The sequence below is a fragment of the Mchenga conophoros genome, linkage group LG10 (genome assembly GCF_057382185.1).
Source record: "Mchenga conophoros isolate Kocher_MC1m ecotype Shallow Benthic linkage group LG10, M_conophoros_male_GT1.1, whole genome shotgun sequence".
Classification (NCBI taxonomy): Eukaryota; Metazoa; Chordata; class Actinopteri; order Cichliformes; family Cichlidae; genus Mchenga; species Mchenga conophoros.
This window is the reverse complement of record NC_140535.1, coordinates 3,593,309-3,620,094: the sequence shown is the minus strand read 5'-3', so window position 1 is coordinate 3,620,094 and position 26,786 is coordinate 3,593,309. Positions and strand designations below refer to the sequence as shown.

The 26,786-nt window shown below is 41.0% G+C and overlaps 2 protein-coding genes across 8 annotated transcripts in view; one reads left to right on the top strand and one right to left on the bottom strand.

The window, feature by feature from the left end:
- The first annotated feature begins 590 nt into the window (after nucleotides 1-590).
- On the top strand, nucleotides 591-14,476 carry samsn1b (SAM domain, SH3 domain and nuclear localisation signals 1b). 4 transcript variants are annotated; one of them, XM_085288221.1, is made up of 15 exons: nucleotides 591-727; nucleotides 1,627-1,761; nucleotides 1,924-1,967; nucleotides 2,057-2,097; nucleotides 2,214-2,294; nucleotides 2,504-2,580; nucleotides 6,326-6,443; nucleotides 6,527-6,912; nucleotides 10,898-10,975; nucleotides 11,102-11,227; nucleotides 12,603-12,708; nucleotides 12,955-13,106; nucleotides 13,405-13,593; nucleotides 13,701-13,851; nucleotides 14,172-14,476. In XM_085288221.1, the coding sequence occupies exons 1-15, from the start codon at nucleotides 704-706 to the stop codon at nucleotides 14,360-14,362; spliced, it is 1,899 nt and encodes a 632-aa protein (XP_085144347.1). In that variant the 5' UTR covers nucleotides 591-703; the 3' UTR covers nucleotides 14,363-14,476. The 4 variants fall into 4 exon arrangements, with proteins under 4 accessions (XP_085144347.1, XP_085144345.1, XP_085144346.1 ...); XM_085288219.1 differs by having other exon boundaries at nucleotides 11,084-11,227; XM_085288220.1 differs by having other exon boundaries at nucleotides 6,524-6,912.
- A 404-nt stretch (nucleotides 14,477-14,880) lies between these two features.
- gdpd5a (glycerophosphodiester phosphodiesterase domain containing 5a) overlaps nucleotides 14,881-26,786 on the bottom strand; it is a 43,180-nt gene continuing 31,274 nt past the window's right edge. Inside the window, exons 8-17 of one of the 4 annotated variants that reach the window (XM_085288222.1) lie at nucleotides 26,558-26,703; nucleotides 23,186-23,268; nucleotides 22,781-22,931; nucleotides 22,269-22,499; nucleotides 21,825-21,970; nucleotides 20,729-20,876; nucleotides 20,294-20,376; nucleotides 18,871-18,885; nucleotides 17,344-17,456; nucleotides 14,881-16,619 (exon numbers count right to left, since the gene is read on the bottom strand). In XM_085288222.1, coding sequence (XP_085144348.1) covers nucleotides 16,528-16,619; nucleotides 17,344-17,456; nucleotides 18,871-18,885; nucleotides 20,294-20,376; nucleotides 20,729-20,876; nucleotides 21,825-21,970; nucleotides 22,269-22,499; nucleotides 22,781-22,931; nucleotides 23,186-23,268; nucleotides 26,558-26,703 — 1,208 coding nt within the window. In that variant the 3' untranslated portion in view covers nucleotides 14,881-16,527. The remainder of the gene's footprint in view (nucleotides 16,620-17,343; nucleotides 17,457-18,870; nucleotides 18,886-20,293; nucleotides 20,377-20,728; nucleotides 20,877-21,824; nucleotides 21,971-22,268; nucleotides 22,500-22,780; nucleotides 22,932-23,185; nucleotides 23,269-26,557; nucleotides 26,704-26,786) is intronic. The other 3 variants (XM_085288223.1, XM_085288224.1, XM_085288225.1) reach the window with 3 other exon arrangements.

The window sequence follows — 26,786 nt, the reverse complement described above, 5'->3', positions numbered from 1 at the left end:
ACAAACTGGACTGAAATTTCACAGACACACACAGCTCCCAGTATTGCACATGTGCGCTTCCATAAAAAATGCCATATTTCTGATGTCTATGAGAGTAAGTAGTTTCTCATTGTCTAATAAACAGAGTACAATAAAATCAAAATAAAATTGTAGCTGCGTACTTGAGTAACACAAGGTTAAAGTATTACCTAAGTGATTATCATCTGTGTAAAGCATGCTTGACTTCAGCATGTGTGCAGACATAAAGACACATTTGATAATGCGATAAATCCTGATATTCTCCCTGAATTACATCCAAAACACTTTTTAACTGAGTAAAAAAGGTCACTGGAAGTTTAACCTCACTCAGCGATTACATAATCTCCATGAAGTCATTATCATAATCATTTTAGACACGAGCAAAACAAAGGCAGCCTGTGTGGTTTATTGTCTTCTTGCTATAGGTGTCCTGATGCTTTCTGAGGCCAGCGTTGGACAGCAACGGCTCACTGCATCTATTGGATTAGGTGAGGGATTTGACTCTAGGAATAGGCCACAGGCTGGAGACAGCACAGGGGCTGCGTGAGCCTTTGCATCACGGGGGTGTGGTAGGGTGCTTGTGTGGGTTTGAGATGGAGGATGGCGCGTGAAAGTGCGCTTACGTGACCCGGAGGCTAAGCCTGTCTCCACTTGGTTTCGTTGTCTTCGACCCAGACCATCAGCCATGAACCTGTTCTGCTTCACACTGGTAAGATTCATCTTTTGAACTGCTCTAAACTTGAGGTTAGCCTGTGAGGAGACACTTAAAGGAACTGGTGAACAGAGGAAAGTCATGGTACTCTTATGGGAGACACTGCTGATGTTATTATTGTTGACAGGTCTCTCTGCGGGATGAGACAATACAGCAAACAACTTTCCTCCAAGATTCGTTCCGATTTCTTTGATGCAGTCTTTTTCTTCTTTACTATCCTTCTATTTCCTGCATTTTGTGCATTTTGTTGGATAAATGATTCCATTATTACAACAGCGTTAGAGAATTGATTATCATATCAACAGATGAGCTTATAGTTGGTCTTGATGTTTCATATAAAATAAATATTAATATTAAGGAGCAGGGAAATCATCATGTGTCAAATTTTATTTGTTGTTGGAAGTGAGACCTTCATGAGTGGGAACATTATATGGTGTAGCTGATCTCACACACCGAGGGGGCAGTAACTCTATCTGTAGATGACTTTTTTCAAATGTTGTATTATCTTATTATAATGAATGATTAGTGCGTATATGTCTGCATATATCCTATTGTTGCCTTAACAGGTGGGTCAGTCTGAACTAAACAGACATCAGCACACAGGGAGCAGCTGTTTGATTTTCCAATATAATATTTTCATTTCATCATCTCTCTGGGAATGTAATGTCGTGTTCCCCATTTATTTATTTTTATTTTTTAAGTGAGCCCGTACATAACTTAACGGCCACCAACATTTGTATCCACGACTGAATTTTGTTTGAATTAATACGAGTGGTTTTTGCATAGCCTGTAGCAAAAATGCTACTGATTATGAACTTGTCCTGATTATTATTAAAGTTCTTAGGTGGGTCAAATACTACAGTACTTAACAACATGCGTGCTGGCTTTCTGTTTAGGAGGGCTCCACAGAAAGCATGTATGAACCAGCAAACAACCAAAAGCTCAAGGAAGTCCTGCCCAAGTACCACTGCAGTCCTGTTCTTCTGAGGCGCAATGCTGACTGGGGCGGCTCAGATCCTTCAATTACTTCCGTAAGTCTGCTGCCTCTGAGCTTTTATAGACGTAATCAAATACTCAAACGTTCACTGTTACATTTAACTTATAAACACACAATGCAAAACACATGGAATAAGTGTGTTCACAATTTTTGTGCACATTTGCTTACTAAAAGTTGTGTTCTTTGTTTTACCAAGAACCGACCCCTGGGAAAGATGAAGTTTAAAAGAGAGAGCAAAAGGTGAGTTTTACATATATTTTTATTATCATCTTGAGTTTATCTCAATTTTCAATTTCATTCAGGCAATAATTATTTACTTGTGATTTTAGATCATGCGTGCCAAAATCAGCCTTGGACAATGAAATGTTAGGTTGGTGCAAAAGGATCACGTCTCAGATGTTCACATTTCTATTTCTAATCGTAGCTGTACCTTTCTATACGGCTACAATGTGACAGCTTCTTCCCTCTCCACCCCGTGTGTTGCAGAAACAGACATTCATCATACCTGCTGGTTGTCATGTGGTGACAAGAAGGACTTGTTTCATCAAATGAAAGTCCAAGAAAAAGGTACAAAAAAAGAAACAGCTGATGCATTACAGGAGAATTTACCACTGGCAGCAATGGCTGGGGTAAAATAGCAAAGTAAGGAGAATCAGCTCCTCTTCGATATGTATGATGAAAAGCAATTTGTTAAACTGCATTACTCACTTGATTGTTGGACTTCATACAAATTAAGGTGAATAAATTATTATGCAATATGTGGATTGATCCTGCAGAGATGTGTGACAGCAGCAAACTGACAACAGAAGACAAAGTGAAGGATGTGAGGTCTGACAGGACACAGACTACTCAGGTACAACCACATCACTTTACAGCACATTTATGATGAGTATAAGACAAAAGCCATGAAAACACAACTCTGTAGTCTCTCTATAATGATTACATTTTGAAATGGAGCCAGAGCACACAGGGCAGTACGTTGTATAATAGGGACTCTCACACTCGTCTTCTGATAAGGAGGCAATCACTTTAGCACCACAAATGATAGTTATTTGCAAAGCCGTGCAGATGGCAGAGTTAAAGGTCTCGTAATCCTGTACCCACATGGATGCGAGTGCCAGACAGGCTTACAAATACCTGGCATTCCTGGATGTTTGTGCACTTGCCATGTGTGCATGTGAGCAAAACGACTGTGCATGTTTATCCTTGCTCACGATCCACGCTCTGCTTATGTAACCAAGGAAAAAGGGGGATTCGATAAAAACAGTGTCAAGTACCAATAAAGATATAAGAATATAATACATCTGTCAGATAATAATTAAATTATAACAAAAGATACGCTTCGTAGGTTCGGATGGAGGTAAGAACTCAACATCTTAAAAAAATCTCTGAGAGGTCAAATGTATGTCAACCAAATCAGATACAGAGTCCACTGTAATCTGCTCTGTAATCTTTAATCTCCTTTATAAGGACCTTTTATATCTTCCCCGAGGTCTTTAGAACACCTGAATTTGATACCGTTTACCGCATTTCATGCCAGCTGCTGATAAAGTAGTGGAGCATGGAACATTGCTAACATCACAGAAAAAACAAATACACAATGAGGCAGCATATGCATCAAAAGAGACCTGTGTACACCACGGCTACACTTTTTGAATGATATAACTGGAACGTAGGCAGGAAATGCTCGGATCTTTTACTTTAGCAGTTGTTCCAGTGGTTACCAACCTATGGAGTTTTTGTCCCTTCAGTGCTTTAAGTGACTGTAACTGCAACATGACAAAGTAGTCTTTAGATTTAATTAATCCAGAAGATTGTAACACCTTATAATAAAGATCCCCACCTATGAGCACGTACCTGGTGACAGAAGGAAGGAAACACTCCCTTTGAACAGGAAGAAACCTCCGGCAGAACCAGGCTCAGGCAGATGACCCCCAACCAGTCATCTTTATAAACCAGTTGTAAATTTACAATATCATCCAAATAATACCTTACATTTTGTGTAATTAGTACCAGTAAAAAATATACACATATTTATAACGGTTATTAAAGAGTGTCACCCCGAGGTTTAATGGGACAAAGTCTAATCGATCGTGGCTCAAGAGTTGGGAGTTCGCCTTGTAATCGGAAGGTTGCCGGTTCGAGCCCCGGCTTGGACAGTCTCGGTCGTTGTGTCCTTGGGCAAGACACTTCACCCGTTGCCTACTGGTGGTGGTCAGAGGGCCCGGTGGCGCCAGTGTCCGGCAGCCTCGCCTCTGTCAGTGCGCCCCAGGGTGGCTGTGGCTACAATGTAGCTGCCATCACCAGTGTGTGAATGTGTGTGTGAATGGGTGGATGACTGGATATGTAAAGCGCTTTGGGGTCCTTAGGGACTAGTAAAGCGCTATATAAATACAGGCCATTTACCATTTAATGAATGAGCCTCAGTTAGATCTCACTTTCACATAAGCAGTAGCGAGTCAAAATATCACATTTTGCAAAAATTGAAAACCTGGAAACGGGACATGCAGTTGGTGCAGTCACACCTGCACACTAGTCTGACCAGCTCTGACTGTTTTTTCCTTGTTTTGGGCAGATGTGAGGAAGCAGCAGTTTGGCTGCGGTATAAAATGAGCATACCAAGATCACTGGAATGATCTCAAGCCCTGTAGTTGTTTGTGGGAATGAGATGTAGCCTCAAACTGAATGTCAGGTGTACCAGCAATTCAATGCAAAAAAGGTGCTTTATGATGTCGCTTTCATTTGGAGGAACAGTAGTGGTTTATGGTACAGTAGGTTTCTAGACATATTCCACGATGCAGCTGGTAGTGTTTCTACAAACTAGAAACACTACCAGCCACGCTGTCATGTCTTATAATCATAGTGCTGGGGAACAGCTGAGAAAATCCTGAGGCTGTCAGGAAAGCCAGGCAGGTGGGATCCATTGATCCAGTGTAGAGATATGATATATATTACCTATATGTGCTATAAATATAGTTGACTAAACTGTATATAGTGGATTCAAATCAAAGCTGTACTGAAACAAATTACAATGTGGGCCACAGATTTTAATCTTCTTAGTATGATTCGAAAATTAACATGAATAGGTTCGGCAGCAGTCGTTTAGCATGAAGTAAATCATTGTTAAACATCCATCCATCCATCCATCCATCCATCTTCATCCGCTTTATCCGGGGCCGGGTCGCGGGGGCAGCAGCCTAAGCAAAGAGGCCCAGACCTCCCTCTCCCCAGCCACCTCCTCCAGCTTATCCGGGGGAATACCAAGGCGTTCCCAGGCCAGCCGAGAGATATAATCTCTCCAGCGTGTCCTGGGTCTGCCCCGGGGCCTCCTCCCGGTGGGACATGCCTGGAACACCTCACCCAGGAGGCGCCCAGGGGGCATCCTTGTCAGATGCCCGAACCACCTCAGCTGGCTCCTTTCGATGTGGAGCAGCAGCTGCTCTACTCTGAGCCCCTCCCGGATGGCCGAACTTCTCACCCTATCTCTAAGGGAGAGGCCAGCCACCCTTCGGAGGAAGCTCATTTCTGCCGCTTGTATCCGCGATCTCGTTCTTTCGGTCACTACCCACAGCTCGTGGCCATAGGTGAGGGTAGGGACGTAGATCGACCGGTAAATTGAGAGCTTCGCTTTTACACTCAGCTCCCTCTTCACCACGACGGACCGGTGCAGCGTCCGCATTACTGCAGCTGCAGCCCCAATCCGTCTGTCGATCTCCGGCTCCCTTCTCCCATCACTCGAGAACAAGACCCCGAGATACTTGAACTCCTCCACTTGGGGCAGGAACTCATCCCCGACCCGGAGTGGGCACTCCACCCTTTTCCGGCTGAGAACCATGGCCTCAGATTTGGAGGTGCTGATCCTCATTCCCGCTGCTTCACACTCGGCTGCGAACCGCTCCAGTGCGAGCTGGAGGCCCTCACCCGATGAAGCCAACAGAACCACATCGTCTGCAAAAATCAGAGATGAGATTCTGAGGCCACCAAAGCGAAAGCCCTCCGCCACTTGGCTGCACCTAGAAATCCTGTCCATAAAAATTATGAACAGAACCGGAGACAAAGGGCAGCCCTGGCGGAGCCCATCACCCACCGGGAACGAGTCCGACTTATTGCCGGCAATGCGAACCAAGCTCTTGCAACGGTTATATAGGGATCGAATGGCCCGTAGCAATGGGCCAGACACCCCATATTCCCGCAACACCTCCCACAGGACACCCCGAGGGACACGGTCGAATGCCTTCTCCAAGTCCACAAAACACATGTAGACTGGTTGGGCAAACTCCCATGCACCCTCAAGTATCCTGGAGAGGATAAAGAGCTGGTCCAGTGTTCCGCGACCAGGACGAAAACCGCATTGTTCCTCCTGTATCCGAGGTTCGACCAACGGACGAACTCTCCTTTCCAGCACCCTGGCATAGACTTTATGTTAAACATAGAAAGTATTATACTTTACTGGCAGTAAGGTGGAAGACCTCATAAAACTAAAAACCCTATTACTCTAGTATTTAGTGTTGTTCTATCTGTTCTGGAGACATGGTTGGTGTTGAATATTTGTACACTGCACTGAATGTATGCATTTGTTTTTATTTGCTTTAATCTAGGAGAGTAAGACATCAGCTGATGCATTGGAATCAATAAAAACTACAGCAAGACTAAGGAAATTACAAAATTTTGTGCAAGCAAGAAGTGGAAAGGGAAAGAGCACATCTAAGAGTAACGGTGAGCTACTCGTGAGGATGCTTTCCAGTTTTTCAATGAATCTGTTTATAATACATGCAATATCTGGTGATCTCATGTAGCAGATGCAGAAATTGTGAGCAACAACAACTCAGTCCTAACCTGCATCGGCCGGAGGAGGAAGACTGAGAGGAGGCTCTCCAAAACTGCTCCGCTGCCACAGCAGCTGTTACAGCAACACGCCAGGAATCTCCATAAAGATCCAGAGGAGGATGAAGCTTGGAGCACAAGGGTTGGAAATTACCTGTGGAGCCCTTTTGACTATCCACAGACTTTCTTCTCTCAGACTTGCTACCAACCTCGACATGGACTTTGTGAGCTGCCACAGACCACAGAATGGGATCGTTTTGAGACCCTCGTACACTGGACAGAGCTGGATAGAAAACAGTCGGGTCTGTCTCCTCCCCAAATGATCCGCTCCATCACAGATTTGCATCTCTACCAAAACACTGTAAGTTATAACCTTGTCATTATTACCATCCATCAGTGAAGCTTCTAAGCAAATGAGAGAAAACAAAGCTGTAAATCAGGAACTAACAACATTTGATTGGGAGTATCTGTGATATGGGCCAGGATATTACGGCTCGTAGTCAAATGTCATGTCCTAAATTATATACTATCATATCCAGACCATAATTTACACAATGAACATCAACTTGCATTTAATAAGACTTGAAACTTGACCAAAAGCTCTTTAGGAAAGTCTAGAGTAATTTATCCAATTCAATGCAACACTTTAGAAGGTCGGCTTATTTACCTCCTGGCAACTCGTTAGCTGAGAACATTGGTGCATCATTAACTTTATTAATAATTTGTAATAATTGTTAACTTAAAGCATAATGTTTTTTTTTTTAAATTAAATCCATAAAAATAACAACAAGTTGTGTTTTAAAGTCCTTATACCAGATTATTTGGGAGCATATGGTATAAGTCAAAGTCAAAGTCAACTTTATTTGTCGATTCTTCCACATGTACAGGACATACGGAGAATAGAAATTGCGTTACTCTTCAATCCCTAGATAAATAACAAATGAACATTTAAATATATTTAAATATAAAAGTGATTTAAAAAATGCAAGTAAAATAATTAAAAAGTAAAAATTTAAATAAATACAATTTTACATATAACAAGAAAGCTATACAATATACAATATAATGGGTAAGTGACATTGAGTGTAAACCAGGCAGAGTAGTGCAAATAGGCAAATAGTGCAAATGGAGATTTAGTAGTGTACGGTAAGAGAAAGTGTAACAACAAAGTCTTATGAGGTAATGGCAGTCCAATGCTCCACAAAGTGACTGGTAACTGGTGCAGGCCAGTGGGTGAGTCAGAGAGTGTGTGTGTTTGTGTGTGTGTGACAGAGTTCAGTGAGACCGTGGAGGAGAGAGGGGAGAGGGGGCAGAATCGGGAGGGAGTTAAGCTTCCTGACAGCCTGATGATAACAAAGCAGTTTCCCTGTTCCATTACTTTATGCTAAACTAACTAGTAGCTTACAGTGGTACAAGTATTTACCAGACTGGCAGAATTTTTTTTATCAAATGTAATTTTCCCCAAATGATTATGAATTTAAATCTCTTTTTCTTTTTTATATTTTTGGAAACCCCCCAAATCCCCATAATTGTGATGTCCTTACCTGGATGATTGAGCATGCATCAAGATACACTGATGGAGTTATGTCTTCCTGTCAGCCAATGAAGCTTTCTGTTTGAATGAGCAAACCAATCCAAGATACCTACTTCCTCCTCCCAGCTCTCCTAAGTATCATTATTCTGTGCTTTGCAGGGCTCGCCATCAGTGTTGCCAACTTAGCGACTTTGTCGCTATATTTAGCGAGTTTTCAGACCCCTTAGCGACTTTTTTTCTAAAGAAAGTCGCTAAAAAAAGACATGAAAGCTCGTATCGCTTTTACTCTCAACAAGCAGCGGGTGCTGTAACGCAGTCAGTTCTTCTTTTACTCTTATGCTGTTTTGTGGATCACAAGGTTTAAAACTACTTATAAACACACACACAAAGTAACTCCACCAGAGTGTCTATTTCGGGTCACTTGCCGGTCCAAGCCCGGGTAAAGGAGCAGGGTTGGAATTGTGACATTAAAAAAAACAATAATTGCTAAAAGAAATTTAATTTGTAGTTCTAAATAAACTCTAAATGCATTTAGGACGTTTTTTACTCACTTTATGTCTCTTCCACGATGTTATTTCTCTCTCCAAAAACAAAGGTTACAATTAGATTAGCATGATCAATTATGCAAATTAGGCGATGACGTCATTTGGCAACTTCTAGCGACTTTTAGGACAACCAATAGCGATTTTCCTTACTGAGGAGTTGGCAACACTGCTCACCGTTCTAAATGTGCTTCAGGGCTCTTTTGGGAACATTTAAGCTAACTGAACTGTAACTGAAATTAGCGCTTAGCACTTGTGTTTCATCATTGTTTTAATGAAATCAGGAGGTTTTTAAGTACTGGTTTTAATTTCCAGCCTCAGTTATCATTAATGTTTCGTTAGCTCTTCAAAACATCATAATCATAATTTTTTAAAATAAATCAATAATGGACTGTTTCTATGAAGGGATTCCACACAGTGTTGAAAGTGGCTGGTTCAGAATGTAATGTTTACACATTTAGGCTACGTCCACACGTACCCGGGTATTTTTGAAAACGCAGATTTTTCTATGCGTTTGCACCTTTCGTCCACACGTAAACGGCGTTTTTGGTCACTGAAAACTGAGATTTTTAAAAACTCCAGCCAGGGTGGATTTTTTTTTAAAACTCCGTTTTTGCATTTACGTGTGGATGAGAAAAATGCAGAATACGCAGCGTCAAAGGTGTGCGCCTTTTTTGACGTCACACAGTGCGCCACGTTATTGTTTCGGTGAAATGAATTTCTACAATACTGTTACTGTTAATTCTACTCTCTGCAGTGTTTAAATGCTTACATATACACACAGTTACTGTCCCTCCACACATACGACTCGGTTCTGCTTCTATGCCCCAGCTTTGTTTACTTTTTCCCACCGAGGCTTCTAGACTTCTGATTGGCCAACATTTCTGCACGGTTAGGAATATATCGCCACCTGTTGCTTTGGCATGTTCCTAGCAGTGTTTTCCTTCATTTCTGCCTTTATGTGTGGACGGGATTATTTTTTAAAACGAAAACAGAAAATCTCTGTTTTCAAAAATACCCGTGTACGTGTGGACATAGCCTAAGTTTGTAATCAGGAAAAAGCTGCACTGCATTGTGGGTAGGGTAGATTTGCCATTTGACTCCCACTGAAGCCTAAACCTGCAAATCTTGCTGCTATTTTGATTTCCACAATTCATTTTTGTTGTTGTTAATGTGCATGTTGTGATTGATGTGATAGTAGCATTACATACAATTTTATCAGTAGTGTACACTGAAACGCTTAATTTCACAATATCAAAGTAATATTATCACTCTGCAGTTTATACAGTCTGTTGTCATTTAAGTAAACCTAATCTATTCTAATACTGCAAGATATTAGCCTGTGCTCGTTTTAGACATCGACTATGTAGACTTAATTTGTCCGTATAATTTGGCAACTTAGTGGAGTTTTTTGAACAGCTTCAACTTGCATCCAGACTTACAAACACTCTCAGATATCTTTCAGTTCCCTCTGTGCCAACACCAAAAATCTATAATGGTAAATGACACATTCATTGAAGACTCGAGATCGTGATGCAATCAAGTAACTAGTAATGAATTATTTTTAAAGTCTACCACACAGCACGTCAGGCTGTGACAGTAACCACAAATCTTGTTCAGTGGCTTCAGCCTACATTTAAATTATCAAGTGGTTCTTTAGAATTGAGTTAGAGTGACTCTCGAGACTACAGCAATATAATTTTGCCAATGTGGCCAAATTACTGACTGAAATCAGACTCAACATCATACATCAGAGCACATAGTTCAGAGAGCAGTACTGATGAAGCAGCAGGACGGTCAGGAGAGGCAGATATTTACTTTTCAGAAACATCTGCCTTATTATACTTGTTTCCTGTATGTGGTATTAAGAGGTGCTTATCCAACCACTCAGTGCATGACAGCGAGGGCTCAGTTTACGTCCTTGTTGGGAAATTAGCCAACACACACTGTAACAGATTTCTGAGAGCAGCACCGAATTACTGCTAAGCTGATGCTAATGGGCAACCTGTATAAGAAAGGATGCTTTGCTTCATGCTTCACCAGCTTCAGTGACACTTTAGAAAATATATGCAGCTGATCAAAAATAAGCACATGTAATTAATAACTTGTAAAATGTATATTTAAGAAACTCCAACCACAACAAAAATAGCATTTCTGCAAGCTGTGTAGCTTCCAGGGTTTAGCCTAATTCAGAACACAGGTTTTATATTGTTGGTGTTCATGTTGCCCACCAGAAAACACACATTTTAATCTGTCTTTTATTCAAACAGTTGACCAGATTTGAGAGATTTGAAGCCTTAAGACAGCACTCGCCTTTAATGAAACCACAGGATAATGAAAGTTGTCTGGTAAGAGAGCCCAGCCTCCTCGTCCTGCCAGCTCGTTCGTCTACGGATTCAAACTTTCTTTCTTAAATGTTTATTTTCAGGAGCTGTGTTGGATCCTTCTGTTTACAGTGTGCTTTGTTATTCAAGCGAACGTGGGAGCAGAACGGTGAGCTGACCACATCGAGAGTGCGGAGGACAGAGCTGGAACATCTATCTCAGAGTGACAGGAAACACATCGAGGACTCACCAGAGGGAACACAAACTATCATCTCTGTAAGTCATGCATCTGCAAATGTTGTGTTAATGCAGAAATTTTTTCATGGCTTCATGTAATGAAATAACAAACAATAGTAGGAGAGGGACCAAAATGATCTAGTTATCCAGGCTCAGCTGTGAAACACATCTTCACACTCCAATATGAAAAAAATTTTTCTGTTTAAATGCATTAAATGACATCCTATCATCAGCTAGCATTACTAACATTTTCAGCTCAGTATGATTGGACAATGCTGGGCCAGGTTAGCCTTCTGAGGGAACTTAAATTCTTGTTAGCGCCCCAGAATTTTTCTTTGCATTGATCATAGACACACGATGAATGCATAGTGATCAGTACTTATAGGTAGTTTCTTTAGGATTACCTTCACAGCACTTATTTAACTGACCAAAACTCAGAACAGTGTGAAAGAGAATTGTAGATTTGCACATGTTGGGAGCCAGATACTTATAAGACGTATATTTGGAGGTGTAAAGATGAGGCTTTGTCCCCACTGTCAAGCATTATGCTGTGTTTGGCTGCCAGTAGTACAGGTATAATGCACAAAGTAAATGAAATAATAAAGGACAAGGAGTACCTCAAAATTTTTCAACTTCACCACAAATTGCAGCTACATGGTTGAAACTTGACACAACTGGGTTTTCTAACAGACAGTGATCCCAAACTCACATCAGAACTGGTTAAAGGCTAAAGTTAAGCTTCTGCAATGACTTTCCCCAAGCCCCGACCACAACCTCAAATATCCAGCCAAATTATTTCAGACGCTTGTTGAGGGCTACCAAAAGCATCTGGTGGAACTTGCTAAAGGTTACTAACTGACTATTAGTGGGGTTGTATGGATATGTATTTTTGACCATGTGTATTAAGATAAAATCCCCCAAAATGTACACTTGTGTACCCAATTCTTGTTGTTTTTTTAATCATTTTGACATGTATGCAGTACAACCATTGCACCCTGTAAAAAGTGCAGTTTAAAGAAATCACTTAAAGATGATGTGCAGTATACAGTTTAGCCAAACTCATTTAGATTTCAGACTAAGAGAAGCAGGATGTTAAAAGCTGAGCACAGGAAGTTGGGGATTAAGCTCACCGCACAGCTCCTGGACTTCTGCTATAAAAAGCAAAGCAGTGTTTGCAGGATTAGGTATTTTGCTTGCCAGAGGAGCTGACGTGTCTGGGATACTGAGCTGTTCAGTCACATGAGGAATCAAACACAGCAGCCTAGGGCCCTGACTCAGCTTTCTGCTTGGTTAGCTTTGTCTTTTATTTATCCTAAAATTCCTGTGGCACAAAATCGACAGAGAACATGACAGAGAACCAAAAGCATATACTGCATTGGAGATAACAACACGAATGAATGTTTTTACTGTGCAGAGCAGAGACATGCAGAAAGGTGAAGCAGAGAAGATGGATGCTGACCATGGGAGACCAATTACTAAAGCGCACCATAGGTCCAGTGTCTCTCTGGAAAGCTCCTCAAGTAAGCACCTCTGGGCACAGACCCAAGCACATCCTTCACACCACAACCCAATGAATTATGCAATCCTTGTGTTCTGAGTATCCTATTACCCCTCTTCTGATGCACTAATTTGTCCAGCTACACTGACCGCTGACATATCAAAAACAGAATCCCCATCTCACACTTGTGCTGCTGTGTTACTGAAATGTGGATGAGCATTTTAATTCTGCTGCCCTTTGCTGAAGCCTCTTGTGTTCTGTTTCCCAGGTGGAGTCACCAGTGGGTCAGACTATTCCAGTAACAGAAACAGTCTGAAGCTAGAGGACGATCTGCTATGCACAAGACAGTTTTGTGGCAGAGCCAGAGTCCATACAGAGTATGTGCCAAGTCCATACGACACCGAGTCCCTCAAACTCAAGGTAAACAAGTACGGCAAGCAAATGGAAAATTATTATATTACTATATTATCTTTGATATTTGTGGATTTAAGTTATGACTGATATTCAGATGCTAATTTTAGGGCAATCTCTGCTGGATTTTGAGCCATGCTGGCTACAGTTTTATCACCTTGGTCCTTTCTGAAATATCTCAACAATGATTGGCCCAAAACGTGTACTTGCTCCCTTATCTTTGAGATTAAAGTTTGAATCTTTATCAATGTTCTATACGTACTATTATCTATTAAGAAATGTAATAAAATGGAATGATTTTACTCAGGTGGGAGATGTCATTGACATCATAACCAAGCCTTCCATGGGAATATGGACAGGCATGCTGAATGGGAGAATAGGAAATTTCAAGTTCATCTACGTGGACATACTGAGGAAGGAGAACTTGGAAACACAAATCCACAGAGTGAGACACAAATCAACTGTCCAGGAAGTGCTGAAGCGTCTCAGTCTTGAGGTATTTTGCTCTTATTTGAACTGATTTCAGTGGTAACCCAACCATCCTTCCAACAGGAAGCTGTTCCTTCAGCTTTCTTCTGAACGGTACCATTTTTTCTTTTTCAGGAATATTACACATGTTTGCAGCTGGGTGGTTACCAAACTGTAGACGACTTGATGAGGCTGAGGGAGAATCATCTGATGGAGCTGAATGTGACTGATCCAGAGCACAGGCAGCGTCTGCTCGCTGCTGTCAACTCCCTGCAGCAACTGCGCTGTGAGTAATGAACCCCAGACAAGGTCATTGAAGGACAGATGTGCTATAATAGAACCACAAAGAAATATGCTGGGATGTTTGGATCCAGAAAAGAAAAAGAACAAGACACATTAATCCTTTCCTAGACGAGACTGGAAAGGTACCAAAGTTAAAGAGATTAAAGACAACAGGTCTTTGAGTAGTATCTCTAAGAATAAAGGAGACAGATAACCTGTTCGATCCTAATTCACAGAAATAAAAGTGACTGAATGATTACCGACTGCTCGTCAATTGAGCTCTGCAGCAGTACGTGCGACCAAGCAGTCTTCTCTACTTTGCAGCTGATTGTCAGTTGGAGAATGAAGCTGATCAAAAGGCCGAGAGCTCCACTGAGAACATGAAGGCAGATGTGAGTAACTGCCCCAGAGACTCTGGCTGCCCCATGCCATCTGACAGCCCTGACAGCATCACAGAGGAAGCAGACCTTCATTTTCTCTCTGACCATGCTTTACCAGCCAACGTGACGGCTTAATAAGAGAAAACTATTCCTTGACATGCTTGTTTTATTTCTTCTGTTGCTGTTGACTTGTTTTTCCCACAGCTGTGAAACATGGAAACATACAATAAAAGGCACACTCTGACCCAATACCTCCGCTATGTGTTGGCTTGATTTCTAAAGTAAGACATTTTATAAACCATTTAATTTTTTTCACCATAGTTACCATTTTTATGGAAATGACTCAGAATCAGAGAGAAACACTCCATGAAATGTGCAAATGGCAAAAACGAACAAACTGAGCGGCTATTGATCTGTGAATCAAGGTAAACAACTATGTGAAATTTAGCCTGGTAAGTGTATATATGCATGTAAAATGTGCCTTCCTCCTATACTGGTAACTCTAACCAGTAGGCAGCAGAAAACAAATCCAGAATTATCACACGATATTAACGTAATGACTATCATATAAAAATAAAAGTTGCAGTCAAGCACCCAAAACACACGAATGGAAGTTTGTTGTCTCACTCAAGAAGAATCCACAAAACAGATCATTTTTCAAGAATTTCTCACTTTTATTGAACAGTCAACTCACCTGTAGCTAAATCTGTAGTTGTCACGTCAACATTTTGCCCTATTATAAAACTAAGATGAAAATATTCTAACAAAAAGGCAGCCATGTGAAAGTTATAATACTTGATACGTCTAGAAAAAAAACCAATCATGGCGTAACAGAAGAGGCAGAGGCAGATTGGATTAGCAAGGAAACAGGTTTCCACATGTGCCTTATTCTGTCTGTCACACAAGGATAAAATATACAATTTCAAATAAGTCCGAGTCCTCTCAGAGGGGGAATTACAATAGAAACATGTAAAGACCACTCTCCAGTCTGTGTCCTCTTATAAAACCAGAGTAAGGTAAGTGTCGTGGAACAATCCAGCTGTACAGCTTTATAAGTATGAGTGAGACTAATCAGGGATTTTTTTTTCAAATCTTTTCTTTTTTTTAAAAACCAATTTTGACATAACTGGCTAAAATGAAACAAATAAATAAAATAAGAATTCCTTTCTAACTCTGGTACCATAATGTTTTGAGAGCTTTTGCCCATTAATTAACCCCACAGGCACATATCAGCCAATGATAAACTCGTGTTCTATTTTAACTTTTGTAAACAGATTTTAAATACCGTATTTTCTGCACAATAAGGCGCACTTAAAATCCTTTAATTTTCACAAAAATCCACAGTGATCTGGTGCACCTTATGTATGAATTCTGGTTGTGCTTACTAACCCTCGAACTGATTTTATGTGCTGCACAGCGCTCAAAAATCTGTCAAAAAATGTTTTAGTACGACTTTGCTAAGCTACGAAGCCGCACCGCTTGATGGATTGTTGGAACATTACAGCTACCGTAGTCAGGAGCCTCGCGGAGTAATCTGGGTCCTAAACTCCGTCCATTTCAGGTCTCAAAGTCAAATGATCACTGAGAGTTAAAAACTGTCTAAATTCTTTCATCTTTAATAAAATGATCAGCGTTGCTGCTTTACCAGGTGTAACAATTAAGTTTAACATCCAGGCAGTTAGCTTGCTAGTTTCCACCTAAACATGATATAGCATGTTCTGACTGAGAGATTTCTGAAAATTAAACGTACAGCTCTGCTATCACTTCCAACATAAATGAAGACAGAAAACTAAACAGCAGTGACGTTTGTAGGGTTACTGACGTTGGGCTAGCTTGTTTAACGAATCAATGGTACGGAAGTGGAGGAAGCAAGAAGAATGAGTAAAGTTTGACTTATCTGACTGTTTTGTTTCGCTTAATGCGCCTTATAATCCGGTGCGCCGTATGGTCCGAAAAATACGGTAATTTAAGCCAAACAAATATCTTCTTAGAACATAAATGTTAATGGCTAACCATATCAGAAGAATTTGGCTGAAACTGGTAATAGTACATAGAACAACTGAGAAAACCCCCAAATGCATGATATTAAAACACTCCCAAGTTTGTCATCATGGAGAAATCACTACCCAGTGGACAATTATGATGGAAGATTAAGAAAAGTAAGCAACAGGCCATAAATGGAAAACTTTTAATTGTCAGGACTTAAACGTGATATGTGCTCAGCAGATCAGTACCCTGATGAAAGAAGACGTGTCAGATCTCTGACGTCAAACTCAAGTTTGCAGCTGTGGCTGTTCTGGTCAGCGACTGAGGCCTCCATGAGAATATCTGACGTAGCCATTCTCGGGATACAGAGAAAGTTCCTCTGTACTGCTGAGCCCATTGTTAAGCTCTGGAAATAACAACAACAAACAGGATTCATACACACTGCAAAGTCACCTTCAGTCAGGCCACAGCATGAACACGCATTGGCAAAGCGTGTTAGCTGGATTTGTACTTAATAGGTGTACTAGGGGTGGCAAACTCCAGGCCTCAAAGGCCGCTGTCCTGCAGGTTTTAGATCTCACCCTGGGTCAACACACCTGAATCAAATGAGTAGTTCATTACCAGGCCTCTGGAGAACTTCAAGACTTGTTGAGGAGGTCATTTAGCCATTTAAATCAGCTGTGTTGGATCAAAGACACATCTAAAACCTGCAGGACACCGGCTCTTGAGGCCTGGAGTTCCTCACCCCTGGTCTAGAATTAAGTTTAGGTCATCACATATCCAAAGACTTTTGGTCAATATGGGCCAAATTAATACCAACAACAGTATCCACAAACAAAAAGTGTTTTTTTTTTAATCCACCAGGTTCAAAGGCTACGATACAAAAACTCTGAAGTTCATTCTTGGGCTTCTATGAAAATTAAACGAACAGCTTACAAAAACATAGCCCACTTAAACCCAGACAAACAGAGTTACAGCTCATTCTTTTGCTGCTGCTCTTGCCTTGCTATTGAAGGTGTGTTTTCGCATTATAAACAAATCTCTACAGGCTATAATAAAAACAGTGTGTGCCTCCCACAGGAGCTGACTCGATAAGTTGTGATGATGTGCGACTGCTATCTAAGCTTCACCTGAGAATATGAGCTTCTCCTTCATGATGTTGACGTCACGACTGGACCTTCGTGCTACAGCGCTCAGCATGATGTGTTCTGGGTTATAGTTTTGCATCCCGCTCATCCTCCACCTGTTACAGCACACACACAGATAGATTCTTACATCGCATGAAAGGCAGCAACTGCAGCTGTTATCAAGACCAGAGATGGGCAGTAACGCGTTACTGTAATCCGATTACTTTTTTCAAGTAACGAGTAAAGTATGGGATTACTATTGTAGAAACGGTAATTAGATTACCGAAAGAGTGAGTGTAAACACAAAAAAAATATTTTATTTTATGTGCTGGAATGTGCAGAAAATAAGTTAAAAGGTTAAAACTAATAAAACAAGTTTTAAAAAGAGACTTTTCCATTTGATTACATTTTCTATGATGGATTACGCAGAAAAAGTAGAATTGGGCTGAAAGATCTATCGCTTTATTACCTATTCAGGTTGTAAATCGTGTTAGTAACTAAGTAATTAATTACTTTTGAAAATAAGTAATCAGTAAAGTAACGGGATTACTTTTTTGGGGAAGTAATCAGTAATTAGTTACTGATTACTTTTTTCAAGTAACTTGACCAACACTGATCAAGACATCCTTTAATTCAGTAATATTTTTACACATAATATATACACTTAGAATAATTACTGAAGCCCTGCTGAATTTGTAAGTTCGCTCAGTTACAAAGAAATGCACTTGTGTTGGTCTGTGCTCGATCATCCAGGTAAAGAAATCCCACTCTCATCCGAATGTCTTCTTCAGTCAGTCACTCGCACGAGTGATAAGCGTTTCTCTCACTGAAAGCTCCACATCCAGATGAACAGAATCAACTTTTAAAGAAATGAACAGTTTCTAATTTTTATGGCAGTTTTTTTTTAATTGAGAGAGACAGAATATCAAACAACAATCAAGAAAAAAAAAACACATAAAAGTCATAAATTGACCTGCATGTCACTTAAGTATTTTATCCCCAAGCAAAACAACACTTAGTATTTGGCTGAGAAACCCTTGTTGGCAAGCAAAAGCAGTAAGTTTGTTGTAGTTGGAGACTGAAGCCACCCCATGACCGTAATGCGCTTCTTCTTTAGTCACTTGCCTTGGACTTGTTTTTGATGCTGGAAAGACTCATCATCATGACCCATCTTAGTGTTGTGGCTGAGGGAAGGACGTGTGCACACATGTGCACACAGCCAGTCAGTGCGAGCCAAAGCTCCAGATGCGTTGTAGGATGTTTCACTCAGTGATATGTAAATCCATTTATAACTTTCTGTTTTTGATTGCTATTCTCTCTCTCTCTGTTAAAATGAAACTACTACAAAATTAAAGACTGTATTTCTTTGCAAGTGAGCAAATGTACAAATCTAGCAGGGGATCAGTGTAAAAGGCAAGGCAGTGCAGTGAAAGATAGGAAGGGGACCAGCTTTGGGGTGTTGGGCGCAAAAAGCACAAGGAGGACAGACAAGGAGGCAGAAACAAAGGCCAAGGCAGACATAGCAGTTACCTGATCATATGATAGCTGACAGATGCCAGAAGGCAGCAGAGGAAGGTTGCATGCAGATCAGGTAGAGCACAGGACAAAGAAAGAATGTCAGAGGAGAAAGAGAGGACAGTAAGACAGGGAGAGGTTGTAGAAAGGAGAAGAAACATGGAAATACCCAGAGGACAAGGAGAAAAAAGAAAGAAAAGAAAGAGTAGAATGAACAGTCAGTGTCGAAGCAGCAGACCAGACAAAGCCACAGCTCAACTCAAACTCAACCCGGCTGATGTTAACACGGTGAATGCATTCACAACACCGACAAACATTTAGACACACCGAATCGTTCAGAGGTTTGAATTTTACATTTCAAAACTGCAAAGTAAATGAAGTGATTATTATGAACAACTATACTCCCACACACAACACTGATCTAATGATGTCACATATCCAGTTTACCCAAATGTATGTTTTCTCAGGGCCCTCTACTAATGCCTCTTTAGTTTCATTTCAAACTCTGCACTGCAAATAAAATTGTATTAATCTCCATTTTGGGGGCAGAAAAACCAAAAAAAGCTGTATAATTTTTAACAACCATGAGTCATTTTAGATAGTGACCTTAAAATAAAATAATACTATTATTAAAATAATTCAGTACAGCGGTCCCTCATTTATCGCGGGAGTTACATCCTAAAAATAACCTGCTATAGGTGAAATCCGCGAAGTAGTCAACTTTATTTTTTACAATTATTATAGATGCTTTAAGGCTGGAAAACCTCTCACTACACACTTTATACACTTTTCTCTTTTGTTTAAACTCTCAAAGTTCAAACCTTGTAGAAACATAAGTCCAGTATTATAGAATGAAACCAAAGGCAGGAGCCTCTGACGGTGCAAAACGTTTCATCGGCGTCGTTGTGTTTGATGGGAGAAAACGTACAACATACAGTACAGCACAGAGTCACACTGCTAGCGATTGCAGATGTATGTAAATTTGACAAGCTGACATTCTGTACTGTACAGGAGACACGGCACGAGATTGATTGACAATGGTCTACAGCCAATCAGGATGCAGAACACAATGCGCTGTAAGAAAAAAAAAAAAACATGGAAAATTGCACAAAAAAAATATCCGTGAAACAGCAAGGCCACGAAAGGTGAACCGCGTTATAGCGAGGGACCGCTGTATTGGGAATTCTGTACTCCTTTCCCACCCAGTTGTTTCAATCATTCATTTATAGGACTGACAGAATAGCAGTAATATTTCTTGTCCCGTAAATCATCTGCTGTCATCACCCAGACATCTATGTCTTTGTAAAGAACCATTCTTAGGCTGGTATGTCATGTATTATGGAGCATGCATGAGTCACTTGGCTGGTATTCATTAAATTATTATTGCGTTATACTGTGTTTAAAGTCCCTGTTCATTACATGTATGTGTTGTACTTACTTCTGAAAAAAGAAAACCCCTATGACTATGGCGACGGACACTAGATCTGAAGTCATCCAGATGAAGTTGTAAGCGCTCTGGCTCTGCAAGACAGGAGAAGAAGAGTAGTTTCTGCTCATTGCCATCAGAGGTCCCCATAAACACTGATGTCTTCTAGAGCAGTGAGTAAGGCTGCAGTTTTCTTCAGATCTGTGCCCTTGTCTTAGATTTTCTCAGACTTTTTTGCCAGGGTCCTTTTGTTCTATAATGTCACAGTGCACCTAAAGCCCGCTGCTGGGCTCATATTTCTCTGCGCCTTAGCCCTCAAGTCTTGCTGGGCCATCGTCAGTCTCTGTCCGCTCTCCTGCTGTCCTTTCATCTCGATGTGTGACCTTGTTTGCTTGTGCACTGTGCGTGTGTGTGTTGCATCTATTGAAAGAACGGAGAGCTGTTTACCATGAGCCAGATGGGATAAGGCACCTTTCGGAGGACATGGGGGGCATCAGAAGACACAGAAGGCACCCCACTACACCACAGAATAGAGTAGAGCCAGGGCTCATTCACCGGGTAGACAGTCACACTCACATTATTGGCCAGGTACTCCCTGGGGGAAAGAAAAATACAAGTCAGCACTGAAAAGAGAGAAAGAGAGGTCCACTTCATTTCACCTCTTTACTCCCTTGTCAACATTCACCTCTTATCATTCTGCAGCCACTGGAAAATATTGTGTGCATCGTGAAGCTGACTTTGTTTCATCTAAAGCTGCAACAGAGGTCCCAGAGGAGGGTAGAGCTTGTGTTCAAGGACCATAACAGTGTAATTCTGCAATTAGAAGTGTGCTGGGCTTACTTGGGTATTGTAGCTCATTGACCAGACTGTCCTGTTTTTATAAAACAAGTTTTTGCTAATTCAAAGAAAACTGTCTTTTTTTTCTTAGGTGCTGTGTAGAATCCATCCTCCAAGTTTAACATTGTAGAGCAAATGTAATGCGAAGTAACCAGTGTCTTGGTAGTTGGCAGTTTAACTCTCCTGTTTAATGTGTAGAAGACACAGCACCCAGTAGACTGCAACACTGCTACAGCTGTCAATGAACGGGGCACTAACTCTACCACTTTTTAATGATGACATGAGAGTCTCTGAGGACTGACTCACCTTTGGAGCCAGCTTAACGTTAACCACTAGAGGAAGTTCAGATTTTAGCACTTTTAGGTCATTCTTGGTGTAATTCTTCAGCCCTGGAGCCCTGAGCTTGGTACTGATAAATGTCACTTGAAGCAGCTAACCTGGAGCAGAAATAGTGAGCTTTTTAAATCCAAAACCAGTCAGAAGATATTCCCTTTAGTGTTAACTATATTTAACTGTTTCAGGGATTAGTTCCCCTTTTAAATACACTTTATCAAGCTACAGAACAAGTTAAGCAAACAATTAGGTTTGTAAATTGTTGTTGTTTTTTTTATTTTGCTTAAAATAACACAAAACGCCTCCTGTGACATTTCTTTAGGGTTCTTCTGAGCCTTTTTTCCTTTGCTTAGTAGCAGCTGCTTGCTCTTACTGTAGCTCTTTGTGGCTAGCCTTGCTGTAGTGGAGGGTCAGACTTGTAATTCCTCTCTGCCTTATCGCTTCCACTGACAGCTTCTCACTTGTGGTCTGGTGAAGCCCTCGCACCCTCCCCCTGTCTGTGTCGGGGGTCCACGTCACCTGGGACAAACACATATCACATGGAAAGACTCAGATCAGATAAAATGTAGTTTTAATTGCTTTGCGAGAAGGTGCTTATTATAATATCATAAGCTGTCATACACTGGTATACAGTATTTAAGGAAAACAATTAAAATATTTGTCACACTTGCTAAGGACGAAAGATTTGTCACAACAATTCACAGAATCAATTCCTCATTGGAATATTTATAATATTTAATATTTAGTGTGTTTAAAGGGGGAACACTACTACAGGCAACAGCTAAATTCATTTAAGGATTATTGTGGAGGGACCTACAGTCCTCACCCTCTTCAGGGGAATCCCCGCTTTCTGCACAGCCCGCAGCGTGTCCATGAACCAGCTGCGGTAGCGTGGGTGCTCTGGTGGAGGTTTGTGAATGTTGAGCAGCGCGGAGCTGTTGGCCTTGGCTGCCAGACGAAGCATTTCCACCAGACTGCAAACCGTCTGGTTGCCTATTCTGCTCCGCTCCTTCGCTGTCAGTGATGCTGCTGTCCAGTAGGGGTCACTCTACAAGCAGAGGAAAGAAACAAGAGCGAGGTAGACACTGAGGTGGAGCATATTTGTTTATCTTTCCACATTATATGCAGCTTATTGTAGCAGTTTGAAATCGGCATTAAATTATGTTTGATAAAATGTTCTAGAAAATTTTTAAAGCGTCTGCAGATTTTAGATCTCAATCCCTTAAATTCTAAAAGGAAAATGAGACACACAGTTTTGCTATTTGAGGGCAAAATTTATTTTAGAGCTGATGGACTTGAGGTGGCTTTAGATGAAGTGGATTTTAGTACCTCCAAAAACCACTGGCCTGCATTGAGAGAGCGTATCTCTGTCCAGTTGAAAAAGGAGGCATCTTCATACTGTCTGGCTGGAAACACCTTAGTGACATCTGTGGTCCGCCTCAGAGTGTGGTCTCGCATGAGGAAGGGAACCCCATCGACACTGGAAGAAGTAAAGCACTTTAAAATTTATAGGAAAACTAAACATAACATAGTTTAAATGAAAAAGCAGCAGCGAAATGTGTTAATAATCACCAAACACTGAAGGGCAACAGATCTGAATCACACATTTCTCTCGTAATTTCCCATTAACTGTAATTATTTCTACCACACAACCTGCGTGTCAAATGGGATCCATTTGACACGCTTCAGCTACATGCATTAAATGCAAACAAAAGTGAATGTGTGATTTATAACCTTATGGTGACATCAGCCTCCAAGGAGCTGGCACCATGCTGCAGGGCTCTGTTAAAGGACACCACGGTGTTCTCTGGAGCCAGCTAGAGCAAAGAGATCACAGAAAGACTACTGTCAGTCACTTGATGTCAGTCACTGTCAGTCACAAAACACACACCAAGAGGAAATAATAGAATTATAAGAACATTATGTTCGACTTGTGCAAAAGGCTTCCTTCCCTTCAAATTAAAAAAAAACAAAAAAAAACAAAACAAATTTCCCACGTGTGGGACTAATAAAGGTTATCTTATCTTATCTTAATGAGCCAAGCAGCTCATTATTTTCACAATCCTATGTTTAAATGTTAATATCACAACTTTCTCACATTCTTCTCATATGTAGAGATAATACTTTTTCTTCACAGGATAAAAACCACAAAGTGCTTCACAATAATATAAAACATAAACATAAAACAGCACAAATCTAATTAAAAGCTAGTCTAAATAAATAAGTCTTAAGATGATGCTTAAAAGAATAAATACAATCCAGGCAACGTAAAGATGGAGGGAGAGAATTCCACAACCTGGGGGCCACTGCTCTAAAAGATCTGTTACCTCTGGTTTTAAAACATGTTCGGGGGACGACCAACAGCCTTTGATTAGATGATCTTAGGCTGCGAGAGGGAGCGTGAGGTTCTAAAACATCAGAAATATAGACAGGAGCGTCACGATTCAAAGCTTTAAAGGTCTGTGTTAAGTGAAAATGAATTCTAAAATGTACTGGAAGCCAGTGTAATGAGCGTAACACTGGTGTAATGTGCTCTCTTTTTCGTGTCTTTATTAAAAGCCTTGCAGGAGCATTCTGGACTGACTGGCAAAGAAAAAGACTGTTACAATAATCTAAACGAGAAGAAATAAAAGCATGAATAATCATTTCTAACTCAGATTTAGACAAAAAAGTTTCCAGTTTGGAGATATTTCTAAGCTGAAAAAGGCAGTTCCTAATTAACTGTTGAGAGTATTGCTCTAGAGACATGGCAGAATCAAAAACAACACCGAGATACCTGAGGCTCATGTGAACAGATGATCCAAGAGAACCAAGATGCTGTTTGATTATAGATATCTGGCTGTCAGGGGCAATAATTAATGTTTCTGACTTCTCAGAGTTCAACTGCAAGTAGTTGTCTCCAAGCCACTGTTTAATGGAAGCTAAACATTTTATTCAAGAAGACAGTTTATGGACTTCCATCGGCTTAAAAGAGCAGTAAAGCTGAATATCAACAGCATAGAAGTGATAAGACACATTAGGGCAGGGGTGGGCAACTCCAGGCCTCGAGGGCTGGTGTCCCTGCAGGTTTTAGATGTGTCCTTGAACCAACACAGCTGATTTAAATGGCTAAATTAGCTCCTGCAGTTCTCCAGAGGCCTGGTAACGAACTAATCATGTGATTCAGGTGTGTTGACCCAAGGTGAGATCTAAAACCTGCAGGACACCGGCCCTCGGGGCCTGGAGTTGCCCACCCCTGCATTAGGGAATTGCCTAATGGTAAGTCCTAGGGGTAACATGTACAGGAGAAAAAGGTCCCAGAACTGAACTGCTGGGTCTGCGCTTCCACAGGCTCCGCTAGTTTAGAGACTTATTCTCGTGAAGGACAAAAACAAGACAGAACATCTTCAACCGGTCTTTTACTTGCTAGCGATGGAAGACTGGTCGGAACCAGGCTCTTGGGGCTCAACGCTCCTCACCTGTCTTTAAACCAGCTTCTTCAAAGAGCAGCCCTCCTCGTAGCCTTTTATTCCCATGACAGTTACAGTTTGCACAACACAAGCACCTCCCCTCATAAAACCCCCCTATGGTTCTAAAAGATAAGGCAGTATGTGTGTGTATGTGTAAGCACCTGTATGCATGTGCAAGAACGTGTGTGTGTGTATGTGAGAATGTGTGTGTCATAGGTGTGACCTCCTGCTCACCAAAAGGATCATAACAACAGGAAGCTTACAACACAAGAAACAGATCTTTCATATAGGATGTGCCTAAAATGAAGCCTCTTCAGCCTCCCCCAGCTCCAGAGTAGCTGGAGAGGTGGTCAGAGACAAAGGAATGTCTTTGATCCTGCTGCTCGCACTAAGACTTTACAAATTTAAGAAACACAATGACAACATTCAACAAATTGACTCCAACATGAACCCTGTGGGACCCCCCTCAGGTCCTTAGAGTGCGACATAAACTCATTTGCAAAAACACTAAAAGATTTAAGTATGAAATACAAATAACATAACAAATTATAGCGCTCCATGAGCACAAACCGAATCATAGTTTAATAATAGTTCTAAGGCTTTTTGTAAATTTTTGACCAATAAATCATCAAGTAGACATTGAAGACCTTGGAGGATCTAAGCCAAGTTTGAATGGATTGTTACCATGACCCAACTCAAAGTTTTACCAGTATTCATTCAAAGCTTTTCAAGCTATCATGTTTACAGACAGAATGACACGCACACACACAAACGTGATGGAGATAATAACACTGAGATGTACAGTACAGTATGTGGTGTAGTTGAGCTAAACCTGAATCACACACTAATGTTTTTACTGTATTTTGTTTCTATATAAATGATGACAGGCTCAGACATACACCTTGCAAAACTGATACATTATTTAGTCTGTAAACAGTCCTGTGAATTATGAATTGTTAAGGCTGTTTCAAACAGATGTGTGCAAATGGTATGTCAGCAACATTGCCTTGGTTTTACTATGACACCTACACAACACATCATAGTTTAGTTCCATAAATTACATTACAATTGGAGCAAGGGACAGGCAGAAGAAATATAAGAGTTCTTCATTATCATATCAACGCATGCTGTTCGTTACATACGAGGGTTATGTGCAGCAGCACGATCAATGTGAGCGTCCACTTACAGAGAGAGAGATGCATTTTATATTAGTCTGTGTTGATTTATCTAAAACCTACGTGCAGTTTTGGTACACTGCACTGAGGTGAAAGCAAGGCATATCTGTGAATATCACTGTTTGTAGAGCGCGTGTGCCTCGAGAAGGAAAGCAAACACAGCTCTGAACGTCTCTGTGCATCTCTTATCTACCTGCCCAGCTGTGAAATGACAGTATGTTGCTGACGCACTCTCACACTGAGCCTGACACTATCACTTGTGTTCTGTAGCTATACACCGCATTTGTTGTACAGAGTGTACAGAAAAATTCTTGCATCTTCTTCTTTCTGTTTTTTCCTTTCTTTGTTATTACCCAAACAGCTTTGTGGAACCCAGCAAAAACCGAACACTTGGTACTCCTGGCAGCCACGCCTCTCCACAAAGAGCCGATTTGAACAATTAAGTGGATCAGGTAGTAAAGTCTGGCAAAGCCCCAACTTACCATAGGAGCTCCTCTTCGGCCAATGACGCTTGGTCGCGGTTTGAGGCTATGACGGTCCATGATGCAGGGGCAGGTGAATGTGAGCGGTGCCAAACAGAGAGCAAGGAGGACTACAATGTAGATAAACAACACCATCACCTGGATATCTAAGAGAGTGCAAAAAGGGTTGTTAGTGTCATAATGCAACTTTAGCTCATTCCATCTACTCCTAATAACAAACAGTAGTTAG

Excerpts from the sequence above, each read along its gene's own strand:
- samsn1b (XM_085288218.1), top strand. The coding sequence starts at position 704 with ATGAACCTGTTCTGCTTCACACTG. Across the intron at positions 728-1,626 it reads ACCTGTTCTGCTTCACACTG|GAGGGCTCCACAGAAAGCAT; the intron begins GTAAGATTCATC and ends CTTTCTGTTTAG. Across the intron at positions 2,098-2,213 it reads CTTGGACAATGAAATGTTAG|AAACAGACATTCATCATACC; the intron begins GTTGGTGCAAAA and ends CGTGTGTTGCAG.